At 42.7% G+C, this 14210-nt stretch overlaps 1 protein-coding gene across 3 annotated transcripts in view; it reads right to left on the minus strand.

Moving 5' to 3' along the window:
- The window catches only part of LOC137425137 (serine/threonine-protein kinase WNK2), a 192308-nt gene extending 178545 nt beyond the window's left edge, over window positions 1-13763 (minus strand). For all 3 annotated transcript variants that reach the window (XM_078776345.1, XM_078776346.1, XM_078776344.1), the window contains exon 1: window positions 12905-13763. In XM_078776345.1, the coding sequence (XP_078632471.1) occupies window positions 12905-13618 (714 nt within the window). In that variant the 5' untranslated portion in view covers window positions 13619-13763. The remainder of the gene's footprint in view (window positions 1-12904) is intronic.
- Window positions 13764-14210: the final 447 nt, after the last annotated feature.

Genomic DNA, 14210 nt, shown 5'->3' on the forward strand with positions numbered 1-14210 from the left:
ATTTGTGTACAATCTCCATCATGAGCCTTGGATCAATCTTTAAAAGACCAGACTTACTTTGCGCAGAAGGGAGGCGTGGGTTCAGGATGATGCAGTTATGATGTGATGTTTTATCTACTAATGTGAAAGGGCCATTTGCCAATTTCTATATTAAGCTTGAAAAGCACGAGAATTCCAGTTTGGTTGGACATGCTGCATTGACCACCTGACAAGGTAAACGTCTTCCCAATCTGTATTAAAACAACGATGCATTTCCATTTGCAGAATAAAACCATACTACAATTTGAGAAGTGTCTGTGTGTTTTGTTTTACTTCCATGCACAACTGAACTACTGGACAGATCGAGTTGAAAACCGATTGCTGTACTGAGTTTCAGTTCGGTTCCACCCTTGAATCGATCAACCACAAAATATCACGTAACATACATCGGATTATGAGAAGTGGAGAGAACTGAATAAAAGCATGACTTGCAAAATTTCAAGTCCCAATCACAACTGATTGTGATTAGAAATACTAGAGCGTGCCCGTACGTGGGTGCAAAAAAACATGCGTGCAAACAACAACAACAAAAAAAAACTTTGAAACCACGTGGCAGTAACGACCACAGAACCCCCCCCTCTATTTACATGAAATGGTTTGGTCCATTCGCAAAGCCAAAGCGAACGGCTTGCGAGTACGGTAGAACCCCCCCCCCCCCCCCCCTCTATTTACATGAAATGGTTTGGTCCATTCGCAAAGCCAAAGCGAACGGCTTGCGTTACTTTTACTAATAATCATAGCTCGGTAACTACTTGTCCGATTAATATGAAACCTTGAAAAGGCACATCCTCAGGTCCCCAGCAATATACCTGGCAAGTTTCAAGTATATCGGACCGGTAGTTGTCGAGAAACAGCGGTCACAGACAAACACACACACACACACACACACACACACACACACACACACACACACACACACACACACACACACACACACACACACACACACACACACACACACACACACACACACACAGACAGACATACACACAGAGATTACTGGAATTATAGATAGATGAAGAGAGAGAAATATAATTAAACATTGTAAAATAAGGGGTCCTGGTGCATGAGGAGGAATCAGCTGGTAAATGGGGGTGGGCGGATGGGGTATAGGAAGCGGCATATCAATTTCAAGGGAAACCTGAGGGTCACTTCAAGGGAAACCTGAGGGTCACCAAGGGAAACCTGAGGGTCACCAAGGGAAACCTGAGGGTCACCAAGGGAAACCTGAGGGTCACTTCAAGGGAAACCTGAGGGTCACCAAGGGAAACCTGAGGGTCACCAAGGGAAACCTGAGGGTCGCTTCAAGGGAAACCTGAGGGTCACTTCAAGGGAAACCTGAGGGTCACTTCAAGGTAAACCTGAGGGTCACTTCAAGGTAAACCTGAGGCTCATTTCAAGGGAAGCCTGAGGCTCATTTCAAGGGAAACCTGAGGGTCACTTCAAGGCAAACATGAGGCTCACTTCAAGGGAAACCTGAGGCTCACTTCAAGGGAAACCTGAGGGTCACCAAGGGAAACCTGAGGGTCACCAAGGGAAACCAGAGGGTCACCAAGGGAAACCTGAGGCTCATTTCAAGGGAAACCTGAGGGTCACCAAGGGAAACCTGAGGGTCACCAAGGGAAACCTGAGGGTCACTTCAAAGGAAACCTGAGGGTCACTTCAAGGGAAACATGAGGGTCACTTCAAGGGAAACATGAGGGTCACTTCAAGGGAAACCTGAGGGTCACCAAGGGAAGCCTGAGGGTCACTTCAAGGGAAACCTGAGGCTCATTTCAAGGGAAGCCTGAGGCTCATTTCAAGGGAAACCTGAGGCTCATTTCAAGGGAAGCCTGAGGCTCATTTCAAGGGAAGCCTAAGGCTCATTTCAAGGGAAACCTGAGGCTCACTTCAAGGGAAACCTGAAGGTCACTTCAAGGGAAACCTGAGGGTCACTTCAAGGGAAACCTGAGGGTCACTTCAAGGGAAACCTGAGGGTCACTTCAAGGGAAACCTGAGGGTCACTTCAAGGGAAACCTGAGGGTCATTTCAAGGGAAACATGAGGCTCATTTCAAGGGAAACCTGAGGCTCATTTCAAGGGAAACATGAGGCTCATTTCAAGGGAAACCTGAGGCTCACTTCAAGGGAAACCTGAGGCTCACTTCAAGGGAAACCTGAGGGTCACTTCAAGGGAAACATGAGGCTCACTTCAAGGGAAACATGAGGCTCATTTCAAGGGAAACATGAGGCTCATTTCAAGGGAAACACGAGGCTCATTTCAAGGGAAACATGAGGCTCATTTCAAGGGAAACATGAGGCTCACTTCAAGGGAAACATGAGGCTCACTTCAAGGGAAACATGAGGCTCATTTCAAGGGAAACATGAGGCTCGTTTCAAGGGAAACATGAGGCTCATTTCAAGGGAAACATGAGGCTCATTTCAAGGGAAACATGAGGCTCGTTTCAAGGGAAACATGAGGCTCGTTTCAAGGGAAACCTGAGGCTCATTTCAAGGGAAACCTGACGCTCATTTCAAGGGAAACATGAGGCTCATTTCAAGGGAAACATGAGGCTCATTTCAAGGGAAACATGAGGCTCATTTCAAGGGAAACATGAGGCTCATTTCAAGGGAAACATGAGGCTCATTTCAAGGGAAACATGAGGCTCATTTCAAGGGAAACATGAGGCTCATTTCAAGGGAAACATGAGGCTCATTTCAAGGGAAACCTAAGGCTCATTTCAAGGGAAACATGAGGCTCATTTCAAGGGAAACATGAGGCTCATTTCAAGGGAAACATGAGGCTCATTTCAAGGGAAACATGAGGCTCATTTCAAGGGAAACATGAGGCTCATTTCAAGGGAAACATGAGGCTCATTTCAAGGGAAACATGAGGCTCATTTCAAGGGAAACATAAGGCTCATTTCAAGGGAAACATAAGGCTCATTTCAAGGGAAACCTAACGCTCATTTCAAGGGAAACCCAAGGTTCATTTCAAGGGAAACCTGAGGCTCATTTCAAGGGAAACCTGAGGCTCATTTCAAGGGAAACATGAGGCTCATTTCAAGGGAAACATGAGGCTCATTTCAAGGGAAACCCAAGGTTCATTTCAAGGGAAACCTAAGGCTCATTTCAAGGGAAACATGAGGCTCATTTCAAGGGAAACATGAGGCTCATTTCAAGGGAAACATGAGGCTCATTTCAAGGGAAACCCAAGGTTCATTTCAAGGGAAACCTAAGGCTCATTTCAAGGGAAACATGAGGCTCATTTCAAGGGAAACATGAGGCTCATTTCAAGGGAAACATGAGGCTCATTTCAAGGGAAACCTAAGGCTCATTTCAAGGGAAACATGAGGCTCATTTCAAGGGAAACCCAAGGTTCATTTCAAGGGAAACCTAAGGCTCATTTCAAGGGAAACATGAGGCTCACTTCAAGGGAAACCCAAGGTTCATTTCAAGGGAAACCTAAGGCTCATTTCAAGGGAAATCTGAGGCTCATTTCAAGGGAAACATGAGGCTCATTTCAAGGGAAACATGAGGCTCATTTCAAGGGAAACCCAAGGTTCATTTCAAGGGAAACCTAAGGCTCATTTCAAGGGAAACCCAAGGTTCATTTCAAGGGAAACCTAAGGCTCATTTCAAGGGAAACCTAAGGCTCATTTCAAGTGAAACATGAGGCTCATTTCAAGGGAAACCCAAGGTTCATTTCAAGGGAAACCCAAGGTTCATTTCAAGGGAAACCGAAGGCTCATCTCAAGGAAAGCCTACGCTTCACTCAGGTTGTGCATGGAACAGTTTTAGGTGGCAAAAAAACCAAAAAAACATTGTCCCATGGATTCAAGGTGGGAGGAGAGGAAGAAACTAAATTATCTTAAAATGTTTATGGCTGAGTACCGTTCCCGTTGGGAAGGGAGTTATAAGTCATACTAAAAATGCCAATCCTGAGGGTAAGGGGACATTATACAATCCGTGAAGACAAGTTTTCCGCTAGTTGGTTGAAAATGCAAAGTACATTGACAAAATACTAAAGGGAGTACTAGTTTGCCAAGTAGTTCCTAAATTTGATTGTTGTAAGGTAAGATCAAAAGGAATCCATGAAGAACTAAGGCTTCATCACTCCATGGGGGCTTAACAGTTAAGGTGGCCGAGTTAAGATCTTAAGGTCCCAAGTCGAAGCCCCTGTCCTAACATAAATTAACACAAGGTGGGTCAACTCAACCTGTCATCCTTCCAAGGTCGGCAAAACGATTACCAGCTCTGGGGGAAAAAATGAGACAATCCAGTGGTGACCTTTCCTGGATTGTGCCCCCTGGCCAATGAAACAGCTTAGGCAGCACTGTGTGTTTGACGGCACAAAATGAGTGAAAAAGAGAAATGTCAAAAGGAGAGGGATATGAGGGTGAAAAGCTGGCTTGCCCATGTAAACTTTCTACTGCTGGAAGAAAGCCTGAAGGCGCATGTGCTGGTGGTGGATCTACCCACAAATACCCACAGTCAGTGTGGAATTATCAAAAATAAGGAAATAATTAATAGACAATTCATCTCAACATGAACTACGTTTAAGACGAAAAGAGGAAATTCACTTGGTGAAGTATAGTTCAAATCAAATAAAATAGCTCGGTTGACAATATCTGTGTTTGATCCCCAGCAAGGTCAACCTAACTTAAAAAAAAAAAAAAAAAAAAAAAAAAAATAAACTGCTGTTGATGTAGTGCTAGGTGAAGGCGCTGCATCCCGGTGCATGCCGTCCTTGTGGATTGGGCTGCAAAGCCAGGTTTCTTATTGTTGAAATTTAAGATGTGTGCAGCACATCGTCCATAACGAAGCACATCTATCTATAATTCCAGTAATCTCTGTACGTCTGTACGTTTGTTTGTTTGTCTGTGACCGCTGTTTCTCGACAACCACGGGTCCGATATACTTGCAACTTGCCAGGTATATTGCTGGGGACCCGAGGATGTGCCTTTTCAAGGTTTGAAATTAATCGGACAAGTACTTACCGAGCTATGGCGATTTAGCCGTTCGCCGTTCGCTTTGGCGTTGCGAATGGACCAAACCATTGCATGTAAATAGAGGGGGGGGTTCTGTGGTCGTTGCGAATGGACCAAACCATTCATGTAAATAGAGGGGGGGGGGTTCTGTGGTCGTTACTGCCACGTGGTTTCAAAGTTTTTTTTTGTTGTTGTTGTTTGCACGCATGTTTTTTTGCACCCACGTACGGGCACGTCCTAGCTTATATATAGTACGGGCATGCCCTAGTAAAATACAATGACTGATTAATTATTGTACATACCACACCTGTATATTAAAATATGTCAAAAATGAATGCTTTACTCGGGAGGGGTAAAGTGACTTTCAGTCCACCCTGAAAGTATGCCGCCTGTGGCTGCTGGTTGCATCATTTCTGGAAGCACGGCTGTGCCGCTGAAGCAGTGCCCCTGTTACCAGTAAGCTGGTGCTCATTTTGCCGACCTTGATAAGATTACATGCCGAGTTAACCCACCTGGTATATTTCAACGGCTCAACAGGGGCTCAAACCCAAGACCCTAATATCTCAAGCAAACCATCTTAACTGTTAAGCCAACATCAGGCTTTCAAGCCACTGAATATATGAATGAATGATCGTTTTAAGGCCATTTTCCCCACTAGAGTGGGGGTTAGCCTTGCGGGCCCCATGACAATCATGGTTCCCTGTTTGAGGCAATGTTTTTATGGCCGGATGCCCTTCCTGACGCCAACCCTTGGTCACGCTCTTACGATGCGCAGGGATACGGTGTGCACACCGTGATCATTCATCCCAGCAAGCTGGTACTCAATTTGCCGACCTCGGAAGGATGACAGACTGAGTGAACCCCCCTGGCGTTAATTCAGCGATCGACCGGGATTCAAACCCAGGATCCTAGGATCCCAAGCCGGCACCCTAACCGCTAAGCCAACACCAGGCTTTCAAGCCACTGCCATTCGGTATTTAGACAGACATACCAATAATGCAGTTATTGAGAACACTTTGTACAATTAAGTCTACAACTGTACTTTACTGCTTAAAAAAAGCAGAGATAGCATCTGATTGCTCAGGAGATAACCATGAGTACTTTGCACTAAAAATGATGTTAAGCCACATTGGAACACAATTACTCCGAGCATCCATGCAGTGCAAAGCACAGACACATTATAAACATAGCTCCTGGAAAAGAAGACCGAGAATGAGTTCACCCGTTCCATTTTGCAGAATACCACGACATTTGTGAGAAGTTTCATGGATGTACACATTTTATACATAAAGCACAGGACATCAGGGCATCATGGAAGAATCAACAAAAACAGGTTATAGAGCATGAACACGCGATGCAAAAGAAATCATACTTTAACTCTAGGTTTTATGTTGGTGTTTGAAAAGTTATTGGACCTAGATACGCACTATAGCCCAAGCTGATCATTATTTGTATTTCTCTCTCTATATATATATATATATATATATATAAATATAAATATAAATATATATATATAAATATAAATATAAATATAAATATATAAATATATAAATATATATATATAAATATATAAATATATATAAATATATAAATATATATACATATACATATATATAAATATATATATATATATAAAAAAATATATATAAATATATATATATATATATATATATATATTTATAAATATATATATAAATATATATAAATATATATATAAATATATATATATATATATATAAATATATATAAATATATATATAAATATATATATATATATATATATATATATATATATAAATATATATATAAATATATATATAAATATATATATATATATATATATATATATATGTATATATATATATATATATATATATGTATATATATATATATATATATATATATATATATATATATATATATATATATATATATATATATATCTATCTATAATTCCAGTAATCTCTGTACGTTTGTACGTCTGTACGTTTGTTTGTCTGTGACCGCTGTTTCTCGACAACCACGGGTCCGATATACTTTTAACTTGCCAGGTATATTGCTGGGGACCCGAGGATGTGCCTTTTCAAGGTTTCATATTAATCGGACAATTACTTACCGAGCTATGTCCAAAAAACGATTCAACCAATCAGAGAGCAGCGAACTATCGCGTGTGCCGAACGTGGCGGACACACTCTGCCTCGGATGGCACATTTGAGAGCGTATTCATTTATTTCACGTTTGCAAACTATGTTGGCGTTAAACTATGTTTTAAAACTAATAAAAACGAATTTGCGATTCATTCGCTTTCCTGCGCGTTTGTGCACGCGATGGCGATTTCTTTACCAAACTCCGGAAGCCGTTTGCTTTGGACCAAACCATTTCATGTAAATAGAGGGGGGGGATATAATTTTAGATATATATATATAGTACGGGCATTGGCAAGGAACGGGCACCCACGTACGGGCAATGCCCTAGTATCTATAATTCCAGTAATCTCTGTGTGTATGTATGTCTGTATGTCTGTGACCGCTGTTTCTCGACAACCACGGGTCCGATATACTTTAAACTTGCCAGGTATATTGCTGGGGACCTGAGGATGTGCCTTTTCAAGGTTTCATATTAATCGGAGAAGTAGTTACCGAGCTATGTCCAAAAAACGATTCAACCAATCAGAGAGCAGCGAGCTATCGCGTGTGCCGAACGTGGCGAACACACTCTGCCTCGGATGGCACATTTGAGAGCGTATTCATTTATTTCACGTTGGCAAACTATGTTGGCGTTAAACTATGTTTTAAAACTAATTAAAACTAATTTGCGATTCTTTCGCTTTCCCGCGCGTTTGTGCACGCTATGGCGATTTCTTTACCAAACTCCGCAAGCCGTTCGCTTTGGACCAAACCATTTCATGTAAATAGAGGGGGGGGATTGTCACCGTACTCGCAAGCCGTTCGCTTTGGACCAAACCATTTCATGTAAATAGAGGGGGGGATTGTCACCGTACTCGCAAGCCGTTCGCTTTGGACCAAACCATTTCATGTAAATAGAGGGGGGGGATTGTCACCGTACTCGCAAGCCGTTCGCTTTGGCTTTGCGAATGGACCAAACCATTTCATGTAAATAGAGGGGGGGGATATAATTTTACATATATATATAGTACGGGCATGCCCTAGTATATATAAATATATATATATATAAATATATAAATATATAAAAATATATAAATATATATATATATAAATATATAAATATATATATAAATATATATATATAAAAAAATATATATATATAAATATATATACGTATATATAAATATATATAAATATAAATATATATAAATATATATAAATATATATATATAAATATATATATATAAATATATATATATAAATATATATATATAAATATATATATATAAATATATATATATAAATATATATAAATATATATATATAAATATATATATATAAATATATATATATAAATATATATATATAAATATATATATATAAATATATATATATAAATATATATATATAAATATATATATATAAATATATATATATAAATATATATATATAAATATATATAAATATATATATATAAATATATATATATAAATATATATATATAAATATATCTATCTATAATTCCAGCAATCTCTGTGTGTGTGTCTGTCTGTGTGTTTGTTTGTCTGTGACCGCTGTTTCTCGACAACCACGGGTCCGATATACTTTTAACTTGCCAGGTATATTGCTGGGGACCCGAGGATGTGCCTTTTCAAGGTTTCATATTAATCGGACAATTACTTACCGAGCGATGTCCAAAAAACGATTCAACCAATCAGAGAGCAGCGAACTAGCGCGTGTGCCGAACGTGGCGGACACACTCTGCCTCGGATGGCACATTTGACAGCGTATTCATTTATTTCACGTTTGCAAACTATGTTGGCGCTATGTTGGCGTTAAACGATGTTTTAAAACTAATAAAAACGAATTTGCGATTCATTCGCTTTCCTGCGCGTTTGTGTACGCGATGGCGATTTCTTTACCAAACTCCGGAAGCCGTTCGCTTTGGACCGAACCATTTCATGTAAATAGAGGGGGGGGTTCTGTGGTCGTTGCGAATGGACCAAACCATTCATGTAAATAGAGGGGGGGGATTGTCACTGTACTCGCAAGCCGTTCGCCGTTCGCTTTGGCGTTGCGAATGGACCAAACCATTTCATGTAAATAGAGGGGGGGGATATAATTTTAGATAGATATATAGTACGGGCATATATATAGTACGGGCATGCCCTAGTATATATAAATATATATAAATATATATATATAAATATATATATATATATCTATCTATAATTCCAGTAATCTCTGTCTGTCTGTCTGTACGTCTGTACGTTTGTTTGTTTGTCTGTGACCGCTGTTTCTCGACAACCACGGGTCCGATATACTTTTAACTTGCCAGGTATATTGCTGGGGACCCGAGGATGTGCCTTTTCAAGGTTTCATATTAATCGGACAATTACTTACTGAGCTATGTCCAAAAAACGATTCAACCAATCAGAGAGCAGCGAACGATCGCGTGTGCCGAACGTGGCGGGCACACTCTGCCTCGGATGGCACATTTGAGAGCGTATTCATTTATTTCACGTTTGCAAACTATGTTGGCGTTAAACTATGTTTTACAACTAATAAAAACGAATTTGCGATTCATTCGCTTTCCTGCGCGTTTGTGCACGCGATGGCGATTTCTTTACCAAACTCCGGAAGCCGTTCGCTTTGGACCAAACCATTGCATGTAAATAGAGGGGGGGGATTGTCACCACTCGCAAGCCGTTCGCTTTGGACCAAACCATTTCATGTAAATAGAGGGGGGGGGATATAATTTTAGATATAGATATAGTACGGGCATGCCCTAGTCTATCTATAATTCCAGTAATCTCTGTGTGTTTGTTTGTTTGTACGTTTGTACGTTTGTCTGTGACCGCTGTTTCTCGACAACCACGGGTCCGATATACTTTAAACTTGCCAGGTATATTGCTGGGGACCCGAGGATGTGCCTTTTCAAGGTTTCATATTAATCGGACAATTACTTACCGAGCTATGTCCAAAAAACGATTCAACCAATCAGAGAGCAGCGAGCTATCGCGTGTGCCGAACGTGGCGAACACACTCTGCCTCGGATGGCACATTTGAGAGCGTATTCATTTATTTCACGTTTGCAAACTATGTTGCCGCTATGTTGGCGTTAAACTATGTTTTAAAACTAATAAAAACCATTTCATCTAAATAGAGGGGGGGGGGGATTGTCACTGTACTCGCAAGCCGTTCGCCGTTCGCTTTGGCGTTGCGAATGGACCAACACATTTCATGGACGAAACCATTTCATGTAAAGCGTTCGCCGTTCGCTTTGGCGTTGCGAATGAACCAAAACATTTCATGTAAATAGAGGGGGGGATATAATTTTAGATATAGATATAGTACGGGCATGCCCTAGTATATATAAATATATATAAATATATATATATATATATATATATATATATATATATATATATATATATATATATATATATATTCTACTATATAAGACAGCTGTGTGTTTGTCTGTGTGTCACCATTTTTCTCAGAGATGGCTGAACGGATCTTTGTCAAGCTTTCAGAGGTTCATCAGTGAGTGCCTGGGAGTGTTTTAGGCAAAGAATATATATTTTAAAAATTGAAAAAAAAGTTCGTTTTTTGGGATTAAAAAAAAAAAGTCACTCGATAGTGCCTAAGCCTTTTCGATTAATGCCAGTTATATACAAGTACACATTCACATAAATAAATACAAAAGAATCACCAGACTTTTGAACACCAATAATAAAACAATTCCAAAAGTGGTTGAAGTTGGTGGTAAGGCTTCTTCTTCTTCCTGTCCATCAGCATACTTAACTCATAACTTAACATAACCTAACTTAACATAACGTGATAAACGCACATTCACCAGCATATATTCAACGAAAAGGTAAAATGATGATTTGACATTTGTGATGGATTCTCATTTGGATGTAATTGCTTTTCCATTATATTTGCCCTCATTTCAAATATGTTAATATTTCTTTTTCGCTTGAACAACACTGGGTACTCCAGCTATAAACACTTTTATACTTTACTCGGGGTACAAATACAAATACAACTTTGTCGGGGGGAGGGGGGGCGGGTTAACACAGGGTACGTGACCGCGGCCTCATGCGGGGGTGTGGGGGACCAGGAGAGGGGTGAAATTCTCTATGTAAATGTGTACCGTGTAGCGCCACCTGGTGATGGTGGCAGGGGGTATTACAATTTCCTTCTTTACCTGTGCAACACTGAGGTTATGAAGCACTCTTTGCATGGGAAAAATTTTCCTCCTTCCCTTCCCCTCCCCTCCCCTCCCCCAAAATGGAGGGGTCTGTCAAAGCCATCCCCCTCCCCCCGGGTAAATATTTATATATACACTAGCAACTCCTGCTAGTGTATATATAAATATTCTCAAGTGCATGTGTGTTTGAGCGTTTGTATGTTATTCTTCCACGGCCAAACCATAGCACCTAGAGGCCCCAAATTTTGGGTGTATGTACTTAAGAATCTGGGTGAGGTTTTAATGTACCTCTCACTCCCGCCCCCCCCCCCCCCCACCTAAAAAATTACCCTCTACTCTATGTATGTTTGAGTAGTTCTGAAAAGCATACAAAAAAACGGCTGGGCCAATCACCAACTTTTGCAAAAGTGCTGGGAGTACTCAGAGTCAGGTCATGGGTACAACAAACAAAAAAATCTCACTCTATATATATAAATTATTATTATATTTGTACACAGTATTAGATTGTATGTTAATAAAAACGTTGATTGGTGCGTCTTGGACTATGCTGAGTATCTCGTTCTGAGAACATTTTGAACGCTCGTGACGACTGTCTCGAAGGGGTCGTGCTTTGTGAGCCGGAACAGACCCCAATGGAATATTCACAATACTATACTGTTTATCACTCTAGATTTTGATTCAGGAGCAGAGGAAAAGATTCAGGAGCAGAGGAAAAAATTCAGGAGCAGAGGAAAAAATTCAGGAGCAGAGGAAAAAATTCAGGAGCAGAGAAAAAAATTCAGGAGCAAAGAAAAAAATTCAGGAGCAGAGGAAAATTTTCAGGAGCAGAAGAAAAAATTCAGGAGCAGAGGAAAATTCAGGAGCAGACGAAAAATTCAGGAGCAGACGAAAAATTCAGGAGCAGACGAAAAAATTTCAGGAGCAGAGGAAAAAATTCAGGAGCAGAGGAAAAAATCAGGAGCAGAGGAAAAAATTCAGGAGCAGAGGAAAAAATTCAGGAGCAGAGGAAAAAATTCAGGAGCAGAGGAAAATTTTCAGGAGCAGAGGAAAATTTTCAGGAGCAGAGGAAAAAATTCAGGAGCAGACGAAAAATTCAGGAGCAGACGAAAAATTCAGAAGCAGAGGAAAATTTTCAAGAGCAGAGGAAAAAATTCAGGAGTAGAGGAAAAATTCAGGAGCAGAGGAAAAATTCAGGAGCAGAGGAAAAATTGAGGAGCAGAGGAAAAATTCAAGAGCAGACGAAAAATTCAGGAGCAGAGGAAAAATTTTCAAGAGCAGAGGAATTTTTTTTCGGGAGCATCGCATTCCCTTCCAGGGGTATAAAGTCCTGCTCCCTGCGGCGATTACTGCCCGATTTGAAAGCACCAAAATGCGGCCGTAGGCCTACTTTTAATAGGTATTTGTTACGTCACTCAAATGACAATAAGAGGGGGAAGGGGAGCAATAGAGCAAGCGGAGCCGAGATGGGGAAATGCGTAAAACGCCGGCGCAGCGCACGATCCGAAGAACGTGACACCGGGTCGGGGAACCCGCGGCACCATCGATCGGGTCGTACCTGTAACTCGCACCAGGCAACGTCCACCCACGTGTCGGTATCCAATCCCTTGTACACGGTCTTAAAAGATCCGCGTCCGATCTCGATGTCGAACTTGAGGAAACGTTCGCTGGGCGACGTGTCCACGGCTTTCATCCCAGGGTCGTCTTCGCCATCGTCGTCCCCCGATCGCCTCGCCGTCTGGGTCTGCGACGAGACCGTGCGGTCTCTCGTCTCGGACTCCGGCTCGGTCGGCGCCGCCGGCTCGGGCTCCGAGGCCGGGACGAGACCCTGGACCACGTCGGTCTCGGCGCCGCTCGCGGAGCTCTCTGCGCTCTCGTCGCTCGGAAGAACCTTCACCTCGGCGTTGCTGTTGAAAGTCACCGAGTTGCGTCTCCGTTTGGCTTTGCGGCTTCCGCCGCTCTTTCGCCGGATCAGGCACGACCAGCGAGCTTGTTCGCCCGAAACGCTGTCGTCGCTGCTGCCCGCCGGCGCCGTGCCGTGCTCCAGGCACTCGCTGTCCGACACGGTCGTGTTGTCGGCGAGCCGTGCGTCGCACAGGTTCACGCTGCGACGGACGAATCGTCCCGGATCCCCGCGCCGTCTGTCCGGGACCAGGAGGCTCTTGCTCCGCCGTCTGTATCCCGGCTCTGGGCTGCAGTCGCGGCTGCGTTCGCAGGACGGAATCATTGCGGCCGCGACGTCGTCGTCCGTCGGAGAAGCCGCGCTGGCCATGACCACCGACTCCGAATGGCAAGACGAGTTTTAAGGAGGGATGAGCGAGCAGGAATAAGCGCCGGCAAAAGGGGGGAGGGGGTCTCAAACTCACACCGGAGCGCCGGCCTTGCCGTCCCGCACGAGAATGAGCACAGACATCTCAGGCGCGGCACCACGTCCGCCGCACTACCCCGCAGTGCACGTCACGGCCGCACGGCACGCGTTGCTTGCGAAGAAACCGCTATGTTTGGCTCCACGTTCACGTTCCCCAAGAATGTCAGATTGAACTGGATAAAGGCCCCGCCCCTTTTCTCCTCCTCAGCAATAGCGCGAATCGCGCGCTCGCACACGCCCCGTCGCGCTCGACTCGCGCTCATGCCTCGCGTCTCGCTCCGAATGCGCGTGCCGCGTGCCCGATATTCCGACAACTCACCGTCTCATCCCCGTGCTGACGTCACGAGCCCCGTGCTGACGTCACGAGCCACGTGCTGACGTCACGAGCCACGTGCTCCGTGCTCCCATTCAGAGCAGGAAAGAGTTTGATGGGCGTCTTGCATCACTATGACAGCATATTATTTACATTATAGAACATCGTTATATTAATAAAAGA

Source organism: Myxine glutinosa, chromosome 4 (assembly GCF_964187855.1).
Source record: "Myxine glutinosa chromosome 4, kmMyxGlut1.1, whole genome shotgun sequence".
In the NCBI taxonomy this organism is placed as follows: Eukaryota; Metazoa; Chordata; class Myxini; order Myxiniformes; family Myxinidae; genus Myxine; species Myxine glutinosa.